The 20,303-nt window shown below is 35.4% G+C and overlaps 1 protein-coding gene across 6 annotated transcripts in view; it reads right to left on the bottom strand.

Annotated features, from left to right (window-relative positions):
• Nucleotides 1-3,526: 3,526 nt before the first annotated feature.
• MICU3 (mitochondrial calcium uptake 3) overlaps nucleotides 3,527-20,303 on the bottom strand; it is a 52,178-nt gene continuing 35,401 nt past the window's right edge. For 5 of the 6 annotated variants that reach the window (XM_077782841.2, XM_085577917.1, XM_085577916.1 and 2 more), the window contains 5 exons: nucleotides 19,633-19,730; nucleotides 19,147-19,318; nucleotides 14,969-15,077; nucleotides 13,902-14,059; nucleotides 3,527-5,801 (listed from right to left, as the gene is read on the bottom strand). In XM_077782841.2, coding sequence (XP_077638967.1) covers nucleotides 5,691-5,801; nucleotides 13,902-14,059; nucleotides 14,969-15,077; nucleotides 19,147-19,318; nucleotides 19,633-19,730 — 648 coding nt within the window. In that variant the 3' untranslated portion in view covers nucleotides 3,527-5,690. Of the gene's footprint in view, nucleotides 5,802-10,951; nucleotides 11,027-13,901; nucleotides 14,060-14,968; nucleotides 15,078-19,146; nucleotides 19,319-19,632; nucleotides 19,731-20,303 lie in introns of all 6 variants that reach the window. The other variant, XM_077782842.2, reaches the window with a different exon arrangement.

Genomic DNA, 20,303 nt, shown 5'->3' with positions numbered 1-20,303 from the left:
GACCTGGTGTCTCTGCCCCAGACTGGTGAAGGTGGCCACTGCTTTCCTGCTCAACCAGAAGCAACTTCAACAGTGCCTCTGTTGAAGTGTCCCAGGGCTCACACAAGCACCCACAGCCTTTCCCTTTTTCCCCTTCGGCTGACAAGGCTGAGTGTCACTAGTGGAAACACACACGCCTCCCTCCCCTCTACCCTCGCAAGCACATGCATTGTTGCAGATCCCTGAGTACAGGCTATGGCCTCCCTGGTTGTCTGATAGTGATAGCCCTGCCCAGATCCCAGACTTCCTTACCTGTTCCATGGTCCCAAATCACCAACTGTCCAGCTTGGTGCTCACTGTACTTTGACAAGGTTTTTGTTCAGCTGATTTTCTGAAACAAGCATCCTCCTTTTCCACATACCCTTGCCAAATACCCTGTCTGACCAGGGCTGTCCCTGTTGCTGTTGTCTCTGTGAGTGTTGTTTGGGTGCATTGTACATCCCTATGTTTGGCTTCCTGCCTTTGTCATTCCACTTGATAAGGTCCTTGATCGGATGACGTTAATGAAGCAGGCGCTCTCTCCTCCCAAATGCTCTGACGGGTATGCTCCAGCTGGGTTCAGGTACAGAATGGGGAGTGAAAACTGTGCCTCTTTCTGAAGGAAGGCATCTTGACACCCTTAGCATGCAGTCCTAATTAAAAACTACTCCTTTGCAAGTCTAGGGGGCTCTACTCCTCTCTGTAAGCAATCTGATACGATGGAATACTTCCGAATTCCTGCCCCACCAGGTCCCAGGTATTCAGTGGAGGAGGAGGGAGAGTAGGACAAGAGTACACATATTTACTCCTACACAAGTGCAATACACAGAGCAGCAGCTAGAAGCAGGAAAACACACAGACTGGCAGCACACAGCATTCACTGGGTGAAGCCAGCAGCCCTGCAGGGATGCTCCTGGCCTTCCTGACTGACTGTGCTGCTGCATCTCTCCAGAATATTCGGGTGTTGGGCCACACTTAGCACACACAGGAAAAGAAATCTGTCCGCAACATTTCTGGCATAAGATATCACTTGGAAAATGTATCTTGTATCCCAGCTAGAGTTAGGGACCATCTGTGTATAGTTTGTAGGTCCTGGCTACATGAAAATAAGCAGTTAAGTAGCTTCCCCAGTCTCAGGCTAGCTGTCAAATGTATTTTAATTGAAAGGCTGGCCCAGATGTATTCAACTTCTGGCTTGCCCTCTCAACCCAGTTTGGTACTTAATTATTTGCAACTGTTTGGATAACCAAACCTAATTGTTGTTGTATGATTTTTTTTTTGTCTTAAATTTTTGTGGCAATTTTCCTGGTCCTCCACAGGGCAGGCACATTTAGCTCGTTTCCAATTCCTTCTTTAGATTTCTTGATTTCTACCTCTGTATTGATACAATACTGCATTTGTCAGGTCTGCCTTCAGGGAAGTTTTTTCAAGTCCTATTTGGGCTTATTATCCACCCACTCTTCTGTCACTTTCAGTGGTGATTTTTTCATTGCATTGTTTTTTCCCAGACGCATTCATTTGGGAGTTTTCATTCCCTTGCTGCTTTTCCCTTTGTCACTTAAGGTGGGAAACATGGGAATAAATGAAACCAGTTCCAATCAGGACTGGTTCTCGTGCAGCGGAGATCTGTACAGTGCCTAAGGCAGGTCTCTGCTTAGGCAAAAATCAAACCCCTGCAGTAGAAAACCCTTCAAGAGCCGTATGTGAGAAACCTTATCCCATGCTGTGTGCATCATTCCAGTGCTTTCTGCCCTTTGGCATAGAAGTTAGGTGATTAAACGGTTGACTCCAAAAACAGACATCTAAATTTAAAATTACCAGCCGAGGTAACTAACTTCAGACTCAGTATTTTATTGCAGAGATTACAGTACCTGAAAGTTTATTTTTACAGGGTCATACTCTTTTGACTCTAGGTTCTAGCTTCTGGATCAGGGTTAAGAGTTAAAAAAACAAGTAATAAATTGCTTTTGAAAGTTTATTTTTACAGGGTCATTCTCTTTTGAATCTAGGTTATAGCTTCTGGGTCAGGGTTAGAGTTAAAAAAACTCCACAAGTAATAAATTGCTTTTTCTATGAATACTTGTACAAAATTATGCATTTTAATAAAAAAAATTCAAGTGGGTACTAGTATTTTTATAGAATGCTACTAGCTAATTATAATGTTCATCTGTGGGAGGAATTTGTAAGTCAATCTAGTGGTGAAAATTAACATCACCCATTCAAGATTAAAGCACACCCTCGTATTAAATAGTATGTGTAAGAAAAAAAATTGCAATATATCCATGGGCACTATCTGCTGACAGGTTCAGGGTGCCACATGCTTTCATGGATTCTCAGATATAGGGAAGTACACTGTGTGTTCAGACCTCAAACATATGAGAAAATATTAATGTAAGTTTTGCCTTGATTTTAAGGGGAATTCAAACTTGGTATTGCTAAAAATTAGTTCCAGATCAATTTTTGAATAGTAAAATTTTGGTCTGATTCTTTTCCTCCTGCAAGTATTAGTCTTGAGTTCTTTTCCTAGAATCTGTCTTGACTATATCCTCAGTGGGTCAAGAGGGCAAGACACATCATTAGGTAACGACCATTGTGTAACACAATGTCACATGGAAGTGAAAAATTTCTGCATCATTCTTTCCCCCTTTACGTCAATGCATTTACATGCTGATATTTAGGTGGAGAAGAAGAGATCAAATAACTACAGAGACCAGGCAGTGTGACCAACAAAATTCTGGAAATCACTGTTCAATGGTTTGGGTTTTTTTCCTTTCAGGCCGATAACATTCTATGCCATGCAAAGCAAGAATGTACAGTGGATGGAGTCTATCCTCTTACTGCTAAAATGTGCAAGGAGGGAAACTGCCACTGGCCTCTTAAACACCAGCAGATTATCAGGGAGCAGCCTGCACTACAGGATATTCTTCCAGGAGATAGGAGTTCATCACAGCTCAGGCAAAAGTTGTTAGTATCACAAGGCTACCCAAAGCTGAGCTTTCCTAGTTCTCATTTTATCCAAGCTGGCGTAGGCATCTGTGGGCAGTTCCTAAGCATCATCTGAATATTTACGTGCATTATTACAGTGTTCTCAACTTACAGAGAAGAACTAGAGCTGCTTTTAAACAAAGCCTTAATTTACGCAACTTTTCACGTAATTTAGTTGCAGCATACACATCTTCTGTGCTGCCAGGAATTCTGCAGATTTTTAATACGATTTTATTGAGCCCAGTGATTGCTGCTTATCCAAGGGGTGCCTCTACAGCAGATGGCATGTGCCATTACTGTGCCTTGCTTTCACCTGTGCTTGCATTGTCAGGTCTTTTATGCAGAATTCTGTGAAAAGTGAAGCTATATAAAGAGATGACTAAAAGAAGAAAAGAAGAAAAGAAGTCCATTTTTTGTTGTGGCAAGATGCTCTAATTCAAAGCACTTACACATTTATGTTACCAAAAAAAAAAAAAAGACTAATATGACAAAAGAATTTGAATTACATCCACTGCAAAGAAAATTAGTTTCAAGTGCATTTATTTTGAAATAAACAGGAATATTAATGTATATATTCATATTTATATTAAATAATATTAATAAACATGAAGAAAAAATAGTCTTAAAGACTAATCTGACACTTTCACATTCTCTTTCATATTAAGTAACTATAGATAGGAAATATATAGAAAAATGCTAAAATTGCTTCAAGCCAGCCATAAAAGCAAAGTGCACTATTGCCTAGGGCAGTGGAGCAGCAAAATAATGATGGCACAGTTGCTTCCTTCAAGGAGAGGTCACTGTGAGTGGGCAGTCATGAATGAAAAGGAAGGATGGGAACCCCTTCAATGACTCCCAGTGTTTTCTTTTATTTTCTTTGTCCTTCACCACTGAAGTAACAAACTGGGTTTTACATGTGCTGACAAGAAGCAGTGAGACAGTTTTGCATACCAAGACAATACATTGAATACAGCTCATTCCCTAAATGACCACAGAGGGACTGCAGCTTATCTATGTTCTGCTGTGTCAATTCAAGAAACTTTATCTCAGTTTGTTTATTTCCTGCTGTCAATAGTTTAAGGACACCAAGGTGGAAATTTTGAATTTATTTATCATGAAATATTAACTGAAGTATCATCCTTTGATAGTTTTCTGAACTGGCCTGGGTTTTTTGTTTTTTTTTTTCTTTTTTTTTTCAGATAAAAGCCACTTAGCACATATTTTTTCTGACAATTCACAGTGTGGACTTTCTTTAAAAAAGCTTCCTTCTCATTTTGTTTTGATTTTTCTACCAGAGATATATATTACTAGAAAGTAAGCATTTCAAAACTTAGGTGCACTGTTACACAGACACCATACATCTACTCATGTGACATAAAATAGTAATTGTGCAACGTGCACTGAGTAAAATTTTAAAAAGTTTTATTTCATCATTTGGAGTAGTGAGATATTTAAAAGCATTATTTTAGTTCTGTTTTGATTGTCTGACTACCAAATATTTCTGCTTCTAATGACAATTTATTGACATTCGTTCAAGTGTGTGCGTATTCAGGTAGAATTATGTAATGGCATAGTCTTTTCCTAAACAGATACAGATTTATTCAATGTCCAGTAAATCTTTTCAAGATTTAAGGTTGTAAAAAATATGTGTTCTTGTTTGTGTGGATTTAATTCCTACTAACTACCTAACAGTAATGTTAATAGGGAGTAAGGAAAACACTGCTGCTGAATAGCAAATAAGTAATATCCAAATAATATTACTTAGTGTTGTTCTGTACTGTGCATGCATTCATGTTTTGTTTTGTTTTTTGTTTGACACAAGCTATTTACCTAGTTTTCAGATATGGCATTCCAGAGTAGCAAATTAGAAAACTATAATTTCTACTCAGTGCCACTTCATATAAAAGTGCACTATTCACAAGAAACACATGAATTTGTACTCTACCAGAAATATACCAGTGTATGGCAATAAGATTTATAATAAATATTACAAAGTGTGTGCTACATGAATTTGAACATTTTACTTTTCTTTAACACACTGCTTGTAAGACATCTTAAAATCTGGACTATTTTAAAAGGATAAATTAATAAACATAATAATAAGACTTGCAGAATCTGAACATTATAGTTCATACAGTACTTTTCCTAGGTAAATACCTATCATTCACATTATAACCGTAACAGCTTTACTCTTTGTAAAACAACAGCCTCTAAGAGTTTAATTTGTCCATTCAAACCATATGTAATTGTTATGCTACTTAATGTAGTCTCATTTTCAGTTTAGCACAAACTTTTAATAGTGCTCACCTGAAAGTGAATTCACAGTCTAAGCTGATGCAGGCAGTTTCTCTTCAATGCCAAACATCTTCCTGCCCAGGTGTAAGACTTATTTTTGTTTCCTTTTAAATGATAATTTATCTCAAAATAATAAAAAATAATATTCAAAAGGTGTTCTTATATAAGAAGGCTTCTCCCACTCACAGGGCATAGTTAGTTCATCAATTAAATAAAATCATAACTGAAAAGCAGTTCTAAGAGTTGATGATCACTACACTAAGTGGAAAAGAAGTCCTGTGTTTTCTACTGCAGGTGGAAGATTCACCATTCACCTGGGTTAGTTCGTTCTTCATTAAGAATTAATGGGAATAAATAATTCTAGCCAGTGCAGATAATCCTGCTTTCTTCCTTTATCTCAGCATATCTCGTCTCCGAAATTGCTTCCACAGATCTCTGAGATGCTCACTGGTTACAGTCATCACACAAGAGTAGTATTCTTTCCAACCATACTTTGGAGTCTCCTGTGAAAAGCAAAAAACATACAATTGGAAAAAAGTTGCCATTCAATAAAGTCATTAATTCTATCTTAAATTTTATTCAGACTCATACATACTAGATAGCTGTTTTAATATTAAAATAATGAGAGATTAAATTTACTTCTATAAAAAGAGAGTTATAAATCCATATGTAGGTTAAGTATTCAAAAGGCATCCTCACCTCACAGCACACAATTAGCATTCAACAAATAGCCTATTCATATTAAAATATGCAAGAAAGTATTTCCTCCTTATTCAGGTATGTCCAGCTCCCTCTCTATAGTTTTATTCCTTGCTTCTTTGTATTGACACTGTACTAAAAAGTTCACCCATGACACCAAACAAAAAGAATAGAAAATTATAAATTATATAAACTGAGGCACGAGCAAAAGCCAAATACCATATGGGCAGATGACATAAAAGCTTCTATATATTAGATTAACTTAATCCTAAATTGTAGCTCTGCAACATGAATAGTTATCCATTGAATGGATAACTGGCCAAGGGCTGGCCTGAGAGGTTCACTGCTCTGTGCTCTACGCTCTCTGCAGTTATCACTGGCTCTCAATATTTCTTCCACTGTTCCTAACTCCACAAGTCTATTTTCATAGTAAGTGTAAAAAATAGATGGAGAGATACTAAGAATCAGAGCAACTGAGAAAACAAATCACTTTCCTCCTAGTTTATATGCTGAGCATATGCCCCATGGTGTGGAATATCCCTTGAGCCAGTTGAGGTCAGTTGTCCTGGCTGTGTCTGCTCCCAACTCCTTGTGCACACCCAGGCTCCTCACAGGTGGAGTGAGGTGGAGAGCTGAGAAGTCCCTGACTCTGTGTAAGCACTGCTCATAGCAACCAGGACATCAGTGTATTATCAATAGTATTCTCATCCTATATTTAAAACACAGCACCGTAGCAGATACTAGGAAGAAAATTAACTCACTCTTAGCTAAAACCATGACACATGGTGAGACTGTCCAATACCTTGTTTTGGTTGAACTGAGTGAAGATGTTAAATAAATTACTACATATATTTATTCTTATCCCTCATCTTGTTTAATTAAAAAGCACAGAAGTTTATAAAGAAGTTGTAGATATTCAGAACACAATTTAATCCACAGTACTATACTATAAATTAAATACTGGAAACCATACTTACATGAATGCATCATTTAGCTGATATTTATAGTCAATCTCATGAAAAGATGTGTAACTTGCAAATTGCAGTCCATTATTTAACAAAAGCATATTCAGTTTATTAACCTGTGCTTTAAGATATGCATTTTTTTTTTAATGAAACAAGTTCAGAGAAATGTTCATGAAAATCATTAAAATAAATGCTTAAATACACTGACTGTTCATCTACTTATTTCTAATGTATGCACTGTTGTTATATTTACTCTCAGCGTACCAAATTCATAGAAGGAACAGCTTGTCCACACGTTCTGCAATGCCTTCGTGTTTCACTGGAACATTCTCCTCCCACTGTTTCCAGGTAGGTTTTTAAGCTTCTTGTAGGTTTAGGATCAAATGCCCAAGTTCCACAATTTCCAATTACTTTTGTAAGATGTCAGGAAGTTGTGCCTAATCACACACTCCTTACCTCTCTGCTTTAGAGAAGAGGTAAGCAAAAGTCTCTTCAAACACTAAGCAACAGCCTCTAGTTTTTTTAAAGCTATCTTTTACACTAGATGTATTCAATTGCTGCATACTAGGAAAGTATAGAAATAAAAAGCTTTAAAAAGATTAGCTACATGAAAAATTTTATCTCACTTGACAGAATGAAGTGTTTACAGAAGGCAGCAATTTATAGTTGAAATGGCTAGAAATAAGATTCTGAATCCATGCTTCAGTTTTTCATGTCTTTTTCAAAATAAATTTCTTTCCTCACTCAGTCTCAAGGTACTGTTTTCAGCTATTAACCATTACCTCCTAAAAGCTTTTCATCAGAAATTTTGAAAACCCACAATATTCAGAACATCGAGAAATCAATTATTTTAATTAAAAAATCTTAAGATTCTCAGAAAATTACTAGTACATAGAAATTAATTTCTAGATTTACATTTGTGATGTAATAATTAATTATTTCAATAGTCAATAAAATCACAGTTATTGCCTAAGTATCTATTACAGTTACTAACACATGAATAGTTTAGTAAACAGGACTTTAGATGGACTTGAATCCCTTCATAAGTTGGTATCTAGCATCCCTCTTTGGAAATTAACTTTGAAAGGGCTTTGTTAGAAATTTCCTAGATAATCCTTCCACAAGACATTCAAAGCAAAGCTCTCCTCTGTGCTCTGTCAGGCAGTTCTCTACAAACATGTTTTTGCAGTTCTCCCTGCAGTGTATGCAAAGGAGTACCTGCCAATGCCGAGTCAGGCTGTGTGCCCTGCAGGGACCACACACAGCTTGCACAGTTGCTCCCCAAGGAGAAATTTGCATTATTTATTGTAAGGGTACAACATTCTTTACACTGTGGAGTAATGGCATCAGTGCATTTTAGAGATATGTGATGTAGAGCACAATGTGCTGTTTACTGCTTGTCTAGGGTGCAGATTCACAGTAGGTTATAATCTATGGCAAGCATGCCAAGTACCTTAATCTCCTTCACCAGAGTTCTACATTTACCATAGAAGAGCACAGTGTTTCAAAGCACAATGAACTGTACATTTATATTTGGAAAAAAAGTAAAATTAATAGTAGTTGTCCTGCACTTAACTGTGGAATGTAGTTGCAGCTGATTTTTGTATGTTTTTATTTATGTGCTTCTTTGGACATCAGACTGAAATTTAATTACCTATTGAAATAGTTCGATTTCAAATCGACAATGATTCCATTTTTATTATCTTTTCAATTTATAAACTAAATGGAAAATAATGATTTTTAGCATTATGCAAAATCCACTTTCACTCCAGAATGTATGGCAAAGACAGAACTATTCTATTCTACTCCACAATACTTTTGCCAAATCCCTTCACATGCTTCAACTAGTTTCCATTTCCATTAGTAGAAGTTTACAGCAAATCTGAAGAAATATTATGAGTTATGTTTTGCACGAAAAGGAACTCTTAACAGCCAACAGCTGGTTGGTTACATCACTGTAACGCCTGGGCTTGATCTCAGAGGTCTTTTCTGACCTTAACAATTCTGTGATTCTGACTTGTGATAAGAGACAAGAAGCAGTTGCTCAAGTGAAGGCCAATAGCAAAATAATGTGTCAGCAGGGAAGAGAGAATTTTATATACACAAGGCTTACATTGTATTCTTCAGTGTATAGGCAACAGATATTTTACACAGACCTACTACTGAAGCAGACTTGATTATAGTAAGAATCCAGGAGCTCCAGGTGGGAAGAAGGGCAGGGTAAATACGTAGCAGATTCCATATTAACTCAGCGATGTTGCCTGTAGCCAAGCCCATGCCCTGAAAACTAACCTGGTTTCTTCTGTCTCCAAATGGGTAGTGTAGATGTACTATAACTTTTTTTGAGAATGACTTTATACAGAGTGAACAACATTTATAAAGGGTTTTATAAATCTCCATAGTTCATTTTCCCCAGTTTACATCATCTCAGCATAAGAATTAATTTATTTAGTGCCTGAATTTAGATCTGACAAGGTGTTGAGGTATGTATACTTGATGCTTTTACCACAGTCTCACTTGCTGTCACCAAAATAATTTTATCAGGTTTGTTAATTAGATACTGGATTCCTTTGTGTCACTTCCTTTTCTTCCACTTGGTCACTTATCATTCACTGAAATTATTAGGGAAGCATCATGACCGTGAAACCTTTTGGCAGTTTCTTATAAGAGCTGTTCCACATCTTGAAAAGTTCACAGTTTAATTAATACTTAACATGAACCTACAATGTGGGTTTGGACAAGGAGACAAAATACTACTAATAACTATTTTTAAAAATACATGAGAAAAGAAGAAAGGAATCTTTGAAAATCAAAAGTTTCAAAGGTACAAAGTTACATAAGATTAAACTATAGCCATTACTTCCTCTCATATGACTAGTGACTTGGATTACTGAAATATTAAATTTTAAAAAGTTTAAACTACTTTATTAGTCATTTACACTTCCTATTAGTAATGTGGAGAAACCAGATGCTCTGTTAAGATCGAATTTCCTCTTCTGTCCCTCACATATTAGTACAATGTTTCAGTATTAGGCTATAGTATTGAACAAGAAGTCTCAGCTTAATATTGTGCCTCAGAATTGAAACCAGCAGGGGAATCACAGTCAAACCCTCCTGGCTCAGGAGCATGAGATGTGCTGGACTCCTCACAGGGTCACTCAGAGCAGACCACTGGCCATGGGGTCTTGCTTGTCATGGTGGACATCTCTTTGCTCCTCCCCTCTGTAAAAAAAACATCTGGGAGCCAACAGCCTTCAGAGCAACTCCTGCAAAGTCTTTACATAGAAACAGGAAAAACCCTTAAATTGCAAAGGAACAAATTCTTCCTTTATGTAAGAGGAAAAATGTCTACTAATGCAGTGCCTATGTCCTCTGTGTGACAAAGTTTCACAACACAGCTACAGACTAGGCACACCCCAGTTTTTACACTGAAATCCCCAGTACAATTGAACTGTACAAATGGATGTTCATGTAGTGGATATGTGAAAAGGGCCATGATGATTATGTGTGGACTTTTCAAAATTGCTGGTACAGCATTAATTGAGGCAAAACCACGATTGCTTTCAAGAATGTAGCAGTATAAAGCAAAGTAGAATGAAGTCCCTAAAAGTCAGAAAAATCTGCCTCTACAATCTTCCTTGGTAAATACTTATTAGCTACAGGTACCTGAAAAATTACTTAAAAAGAGGTAATGGGACAGACAGAAAACAGCAACAAAAACTATAAAAAAATACTTTTCCTAATTTCAAACACAATACAAAATCACAGCTGGCTCACAGAACAGTGACAGTGTGAGTCAGTCATTACCAACTCCAGGATAAAATTCTATTGCTTCAGTCAAAAACAACGTGATGCCTTGAGCTACTACATTGCTTGAAGCCATATAACCTATTCCTGAGTTTTGGAACAGGAAACAGAGCAGTGACAGTTCAACATTCAGCCATTCCTGCAGGCATGCCAGCACACTCAGACTGGTGGCTAACACATACCGTCATTTATCTGCTATAGAGCTCCTTCCTCACGCAGGATTTGAAAGTAGTATACCTCTGTATAGGTTTGTAGCCCTGTGGAGCAGAAGATGGAGAAGTGTGCAGATGCAGACAACACGTGAAGGCAGCCAGGGGTAAGCATAAGACAACAGTATCATGAAAATACAAAAAAATGGCTTTAATTGACAAATAGCTAGGAGATACAGTACAGTATGTGTTATGCAAAATGTCTATAATTTAGTTATTAATTTCCAAATCTGGTTTACAAATTGGAATTTGTAAAGCAAAGGGAATCTTCTTATATATTTTTAAATTTGAAAAAGAAAGGGAAATAATGATTTTAACTAAACAGTAAGCAAAAAAAAAAGCTTTTCATTTTTGACCATTTTTACTAAGTTTATGGCAATACTCTGACTGACCACTTGATGGCAGCTTAACATATGAGTTTGCTTCAAACCACAAAAACAAAAACAAGGTTTCAGGTTGTGCTACAAAATTGCAGAAAAAGAGAAATTTCATTTGGTAAAATCTTGAAGACATTTACTTTTCCAAAAGAGAATATGTATAACATTTGTATTAAAATGAACATGTTGTTCATTTGTGTTTTTTTCCTATAAGAGGTAGTACCTGACCCTCCTGAGATTTTTAAGTTCAAGGCTAAGCTTTTACATAGGACAAACCTTCTACATACTGACTGATGTTTCAGAACTGCATTTTTATTGAACTTGTGTGACTCTTTGCTCTTAAATAGGTTCACTTTAGTCCGACTATATAACTACAAAATGTCCTTTCCTAAAATACGTGCTCCCAGTACCAAATCCTGGAATGGCCTTAAGATTCTGGGCAAACATAATTAGTGAAACAACATTTAAAAAGTCAGAATTGCTCAGTACAAGATGTTAATTGTAAAATTGTATTTCAAATCACAGGCCTAACTGTTATTTTGGGATTTTTATAGAGAGATAATCAGATACTACATTAATTGGCAGATATTAATTGTGGAATACTTAAAATTAAAATCAGGCATTTATACTTCATAAAGGGTTTCAGATTTTTCATGGCCAAGATGTCTATGTTGCTATAAAATACTGACTAAGGTGAAGCTGTTACGATCTTTTATCTGTATAATGAAATTGACTGAATTTTCATATGGATTCAAAACACAGTTATTGATAAAGAAAAGGTTAGTAATTTGTTAGTTTTGATTTAGCACAAGACAACATTCCTACACATTGTAGGAGGAAGAGGGCAAAGTTTTACTTGTTTTGGACACATTAAATACTCTGCAACTTTTAACATACCAACAATAGGAAGCAATTAACACTTTCCACCAATTTGTTCTGGTTCTTAAGCATTTTCTACTTTTCATCTAAACCAAGACTGCAGTAGGTCGGGGGTGTTTATTAAGGCAAAATTGTTGCAGGGTTTTTTTTATGAAGGCAAATTTTTGCAGAATTTTTACTGCTATCCACTCTTGGAAAAAATTGGTTTGTGTGACACTTACAAAAACTTACTGGAAATTGTAATTCCTCAGTTTACTACTGTAATTGTCTTGAAATACTACTGATTAGTGAAGAGAATGAATTTAACTGAATTACAGGACCAAATCACAATTGTGTCCTAATCCAGGAGTTCTCTAGTATTTAACTTAAATTGGAATTGTAATTTATGAAAGACTGTTACTCTTCTGAATATTGGCTATTCTTTATAGTTCTTTACAGTCCACTGGAATATTTTATAGTGGTCTAGGGAAATGCAGGATACAGATGTAACACTGAATAGTGCTGGATAATATAATTCTTAAAATTATATGTGATTTCTGTCATGCATTTTGTGAAATAGGAAGATGTAATAAATACAAGAATTACTTAGTAAGCAGACTGTTTGCTGGTTAAATTAACATACACTGCACATTTACAATTAGTAAACAATTAAAACATATAGCTGAACAGCTTGAAACGACTGCGAAACAATCATCATTACCACACCATAATAAAAGGAATTGAGGACCAACAAGGAATAAGTTTGTAACAAATATAGAGGTTGTTATTTACATTTGATGTTTGATCATAATATTACAGAAATAACAAGTAAACTATTAGACTCAACACCACAAAGTTCTAAAATTACATTTAGGAAGCTAACTACAATTAACTAAAATTACAGAAATAACAAATTAAAATGTAACTTTAGGAATTATAATAGAGTTTAAGATTTATGTCTAAGCAATAAAGTAAAAAGGTTGTTGGCTAGTACACCATTTTACATTTAGTTAAAAATGTTAACACCTGTCATATGAAGAAAAAAAATGACTGCAAGTAGTTTCCTGCCCTCTAGCTTATTATAATTTAATATTAGATTCAGGGTTTAATTATTAAAATCAGCTGTGAATTAGAACACAGCATTGTTCAGCACCACTTCACTAATTTTTATTTGAAAATTAAAACTACGTTCTGCTGCAATTCTTTCAAACTGTCATTATGAGCACTTGGTATTTTATATCATGTTTTAGAAGAGCTGACCTTTAACTTAACTTTTTGAGCTTGAGAGAAACAAATTCTCTTTTCTCTGCAAGCAATACAGAAATAATTGCTGCCATTGTTAAAATACTTAATGCTAATCTATTAATCACACAGTACAGAAGAAATGACAGTATACAGGGGATGTCTCATCTCCTATTTAGTTTGCACATTATAAAGGTACATCATGTCCTCTAAGTATTGCTTTCTAACAAAAAAAAAAAAAAAAGAAGAAGAAGAAGAATTTAAGAAGGATTTTATCTTACACATTGCTTCAGTATTTCTATAAATGTCAGTCTTAAAATATATGTATAAAATGAATGTCTTTAAAAATAAGCACTGTTGGTTTGAAATCTACAGGTGCTGCAGATGCTGAAGTAGTGGTAAGTAGCAAAGTCCACTAAGATAACTATAAAAATTATAATCCTTACCCTAAACCCTCGATTGAGTCTGTCTTTCATAATGCCGATAAATTCTTTATAACTCAACTGGTCATCTCTGTCGACATCAAAAATCTTGAACACTGTGTTCACCAAATGTGGTGAGAGCTTCACACCTGTGGCTACATACACAGCACGCTTGAATTCATCTGCATAAGGAGGAACACCAGGAAAAAAATGTAAAAGGTGAATTTAAGGGTACTTTTTGAACAGCATATTATGAAATATATGTAAACTTTTAACTCAAAATTTCACATTTAATACTCAAAATATGACAAAGTGAAAATTAGGACTGAATTTCACAGTTCTAAACCAAGTAGTTCTTAACTGATATAAAATGACTGCTTAATACTCCATATACACTACTATGTGCAATAACAAAATTAGAATATCATATTATAATTAAACCTGTTACATATATGGCATTTACTCATTTGACACAAAACAGAACCCAAGAAATAGAGCACAGAGAAAATTACACAATCCCTCAGTTAAGGCCACATGAGGCAGGACCATGTTGGTGTTACAGGGTCAGACCCATGAAGAGGCTACTTGAGGAGAGCTCACAAGTCTGACCACTTTGCATGTTGCTCACCTTGTGCTCCCCAGACATCACAACTGTTTTATTAAGGATTTAGTAAGTACATACATGCCTGGTTCTTTAAATACCCACTTAGTGATTTATTAGGACTTTCTGACACTATTTTCTTCTACAGCCTTTGTAGAAGGATAATTTTCAGATACTCACTGTGTAAATAAATGCTTTTGTTTACTTTAATCTGATCTCTCACTGGTGTCATCAAGTGCCTCTTAACTCTTGTAGGATTTGATGGACAACTATTCTGCATTCAGCTTGTCTCCTACTTATATGACTTTGCATGATATCTCTTGTGATATGACCAAGCCTTTTCCTCTCAAAGCTGGTGTCCTAGCATTTTTAGCCTTTTACTTGAAACATTAAAACTACAAACTAGGAAATAAATAAAAAAAAAAAAAAGCATTTTTGTCAACAGTTCTACATGGATATGAATGGATTTTTAAAATGTATATATACTTACCTTGACCTATGGAACGACTTGCAAAATTATACATTTGCATTGCAATTGTAAAGTCTTCTAGATTGTTCAAGAATTGAAAAAATGATCTAAATTCTTCAAATGTGATACCCTAAAAACCAGGACAACAATATGCACTGTAAGAATTATCAATTGTAATAACAACTGAATAAACAAACCTTGCAATTATATATGCAAATTTCTTTTTTTTTTTTAAAAGGGACTTGTAGTAAAAGTCAATCAGTAGAGAACCAGAGTTTCTTGAGGAATGCAGTATTGTCTTTACTCTGGAACTACAACATGACAGCAACTCTCACCAGAGCAGTCAAAAATACTGCTCCATTGCTGTGGGCAATTTTTAAGATTTCCAGGATTATTAGATTAGGATAGTCAATACTGAGAATAAAAAGTTCAGGTTTGGATTATCATTGGAGTATGTTTACTACTGGAAACCTGAAAACCACTATTACATATATGTGAATGTGCTCATATGAATACATGAATGGATTAATAAATAAATATTATGATCTACCTTAAGCCTGTATTTGAGGGTGAAAATTTTATATACCCAGATTTAGACACCCAAGTCTCTTCAGCTGAGGGTTTCCAAGTACTGCAGGTTTTGTCCAGCTTTTTAAAAAAATCAATTGCATTTTGACCAGACTTTAGACTATCTTCTGTGAGAGTTCCACAGAAAGTGTTCTTGTTAAAAGAGTTTATCTTCGTTCCTTGTAATATTTGTTCTGCACTCTTCTCATCTTAGTTAGAGATCCAAACATCTGATCAACTATCTCTAAATCAATTCTGAAAGCCTCTGAAAATGAAACTTTGAACTAAGCCAGGACCATTGCCTATATAAACTTCCCCTTGGTCTCAGCCATTCTGAATATGGAATGGCATTCTGCATCAAACCTTGATCTCTCTGGACTCCTTTAACTTCCTGGCTATTTAACTCCTTTAAATTCCTAGCTATTTTTTCATTTGTTTTTATTGTTTTATTCTATTTAAGAACTTGTCTCTGAAAATATACTTGAAGGCAATTAGTAATACCTGTGAGCCTTTATGTTCAAACTAAAAGATTGATCTATGCCTCTGCTCAAATATATACATAGTCTTTATAGTATGGTGGAAGAGAGGAAACGTGCAAATATAGGTTTGTGCCAGAAGATGGCAGAGGTTGGATGCTAACCCATATGAAACAACAAGGACTGTGGAAATATGGAGAGCAGCATAATAGTGTTATAATAGAAGAATTTAATAGGTCTCCACACACTTGAGATGTAAACCCCTGCTAAAGTGATCCTACCTAATCACTAGCTAAGATTTATAAACTCTTTGGAGAGCTTGGCCCATCTCCATCATGAATTGCTTTTCTCAACAAGCAGATCCTTCACAACTGGGAGGAAACCCTCATAAGTTTCTATGTTGCTACAATAGAACTATCACCCTATTTAAATTTTTATCTAAAAAACTGAATTTAATATTATCAACACTGTCTTTTTATTTCATTGCATTTGACACTATCAGTTTGTGTGTCCAAGTTCTGGTTCTCACACTGTGTTTAGACTGAAAACTCTATAGGACTGGAATAACTCTGCCATGCATTTATGAAATTCCTAGATCAGTGAAACTTCATTTCTCAGCCAGGAGCTTCAGGTACTATGGCAAAACAGCAGTTGTAGAGAATATCCACTCAAGTCTTGAGATGACATTTTTAGGTTCACAAATCCTTAATTTGCACCAATTTATCTGTGAAACTTCTGAACGCAAAAAGTAAGTGTAAGAGGTCAAGCCACTCCAAAAATCTTGTTTGTGTGCATGACTTTCACTTTTCCTAATAAACTGCTCTTTTTCATCCCTAAAGTTTTCTGTCTTTTAGCCTTCCAATTCTCTCCTTGATCCTGCTGGTGGAGGACTGAGCAAATGGCTGTGTGGAGCTTAGTCAATGGCTGGGATCAAACCATGACAAAAAAAGGAAGCTAACTTTTTAATTTATATGGACAGATTATATTTTACTACAGCAAAGAAAACTCAGATTAATGTACCAGTGCTGCTAAAAATACAGAGACTTTCTTCAGGAGCTGGTATCTGTAGTAATTCATGATGCCAGCTTACATGAATCACTGCTTGGCATCTAGTTAGTAAAAGGAGGAAGACATCCTGTGAGCAGGCAGCATGCCAGCTGAACACTTTAACTTGATTAAAATATGACAAAAGATCATCATGCTGCTTTAGGGGCTTCTCATACAGTGCCATGAAACATTAACACTGCCAACTGTGAGAGTATGGGCATATTACTTTACAGACTCAACTAATTTTTCTTCTGAATAGAATCCTCTGGTTAGTATTAGTATTGCAGCAAATCACTGTCATGAAATAAAGAGCAGATTTTATAATTTTCAAATTAGAGTGTTATGACTAGAGCCAAAAAATGTGGTAAGATTTGAACAACATATGAACAACACCTTCATGGCAGTAATAGGCAAAGTTCTATTCTTCAAAGCCTGTGGCCAGCATAAGAGATGTAGTGACAGCACATCTACCAGGCCCATGATACAAAGTTATAAAAAGCAGCAATGTCTTGTTTCACTTAATGGAGGTATAGCATGTGACATACCTCAAATACCCAAATATCTGGCACCTGTCCAGTGTCAGGACATTGCCAGATCACAGCATAAAAGCAAATTTGTAACTAAATGACAAAGCTTTCTACATGGAGGTTTCACTTAACTGTTGGTCCCACTGGAGACCAAGAAGAGGAAACTACAGTGGAATACTTGCTGTGACATTGGAAGACTTAGATATGAACTTCAAAGTCTAATATACCTGTACAAAATAAAGTGCCTATATATTTTCTTAGTATTTACCTTTGACATTCAAAGTATTTCTATAACTACAACTGTCATTATTTTTCAGTTTCCCAAATGATACTTATGTTATTGTTTCTACACAAGATCCAAAATGAGTGTTTTTTGGGGTTTTTTTTGTTGTTTTTGTTGGTTTTTTTTTTTTTTTTTAGATTTCCATCTGGAACCATGCCATTATAGCAGTTCTGTTGCACTGTCTTGGCTCTGAATATTGAAAGCTGCAGAGACCTTTTACAGCAGTTTGATCTGAGCACCTTAGTGCCTATACCAGGAACTTGGAAAGAGTGACTGAGCAGGAACTCTGATCACAATCTTAACCACATCATCTGACACCTAATCTGGTCAAAAGAGACAGCCCTGCTTTCCCAGCTATATTTAACACTCAGTGACCCTAATGCTGTACAACCACAGGAAGAATCAGATAACCCACATATCTGAACAGAAAACTGTTGATTTTTGGAGTATGCTTCTATCAGGTCAGTTGACTGATTTTACTTACTGTGAAAACTGAAATTAAAATGTCATTCCTCAAATTAAAACAAAACCTAAACAAACTGTTCAAACTGATGTATTACTTTTCTTTGCAAGCTCTGCAGCCAATGCTATTAAAAGATATAGCTATTGAAAGAGTTAGATTCCTAGGACAGATTAATTTGATCTTCTGTAAACACAAACAGAAGTATATCCAAAACATCTCGTTTGAAGGGCTACTTTTAACATTATCCTATAGATTATCCCTGATGCATAGTTTCTAGTACATTTGTCTCATATACACTTCTGACAACGTATTTGTTCTTAAATAATGACTATCTACCTCCTGACCTTTACTGTTTATATTACAATTTCTATCTCTTCAGTCATTAAAAAACCCACACACCCAACAATAACTGCAAGCAATTCACTGATAAGACTATAAAACAGTAAGATAAAATGTGATGTTATTTCTGAGGAGATGCTACTCCAGTGGCAGTGGAAGGAAAGAGAAAAGGAGAGAAAGGGAGAGAGAAAGAGAGGGGGTTTTGATAATTCATTGCTAGAAAATTTTTAATGTCTTATGGTTTTTGCAATTTAATCTGTTTTATCTGTCTATTATGTTCTATCTAAACTTCAACAATACTACTAGCTAAACCCTATGGAATATAATTCTATGCTATTTACTCTTCTATATTTTATTCAGCAAGTAATCTGAAAAACCAGGCATGCAGTTTATGATCAAAATAAAATCCTGGTGCTAAGTAATTCAGTACAACAAAGCTATGTTTTCATGTTAATGACAACTGGACTGCACGCTGTGGTCCACTGCTAAGCAATTACCTTTTCTTCAGGAATACTGCCACGCATGTTTTCCAGGTAGCTTGATGTATTTTCCACATTTGTGTACCTCAAGAGAATATGGGCAAAGTCTTCCTCACTGATGGTGTTCATCCCATTAGAGTAGGAAAGGAATTCTATCTCTAGAACCTCAGTTTGCAGGTTATCCATAAATCTAAAGCACAAATAAAATGTGAAGAAATTGTCATACTTTATATTTTTACTGTTCATGTCCTTAAATAAGGACAGGGCTGGGGTATAACCTTTCCACCCCAAACTACCTAAAATTTCCAGCAACACTGGAAGAGGACTTTTTATTATTGGGCCAATTATTGTTTTATTTTGCTCTTTGTGCATATAACACACACAGAGGGAACATAAACCCTATAAACATACCTGCATAAGCTATGCAAATAGTAATGTAGTACACATTAATTAGATCAAGTATACAAATATTTTTTACAAGGAATTAATGAAGTTGAGACTCACCTATAAAAATCTTCAAAGTTCAGTTCAGCTTTTCCTTTCTTGCCAAAAAAGTGTACAAGCAGTGTAGTATCTGACGAACTTGTAATATCATCAGCACGCTTGAATATTAGAATAAAAAATAATTAAAGGCCATGATTGGATCAGATACAGAAGTATAATTATAATGGACTTTTCAATTAAGAGTTTGTATTTCATGTTTATAGTCTTTAACAAGATTTTAATATTGCAATCCATTACATTAATTTTGTCATGCAATTTTCACATAAAGTAAAAATAGCTGTTAATTGCATTTAGTAGAAAGTAATTAAACTAACAGAATGACGTCATGGAAGCTGCAGTGAAGGGGGAAAAGGTATGACAAATAAAACCAGAAACTTGTGAGGAAAAAAGTAATCTCGTCAGTTAAGGCAAACCATAAAATGTAACTCCCTTTGTACACAATCTCACTTCCCTTCTACTATGAAACTACAAAGAAATTAAAGTATATTAGTTCATATACTCTTATTCCATATTACAAAAGTAAGTATGGGATTGTGTTCCAAAATCACATCAGTTAGGTGTACTTTACATGATTTTTTTCTGTAAGTTGTAGATAGCTACATGTTAAATGTTATTGCCCAAATACGTTTAAAACACTGGAATGCTAAAATATTTTGAAATAATGAAGCAAT

Source organism: Lonchura striata, chromosome 4 (genome assembly GCF_050655825.1).
Source record: "Lonchura striata isolate lonStrDom1 chromosome 4, ASM5065582v1, whole genome shotgun sequence".
NCBI classification, from domain to species: Eukaryota; Metazoa; Chordata; class Aves; order Passeriformes; family Estrildidae; genus Lonchura; species Lonchura striata.
This window is presented reverse-complemented; position numbering and strand designations above follow the sequence as displayed.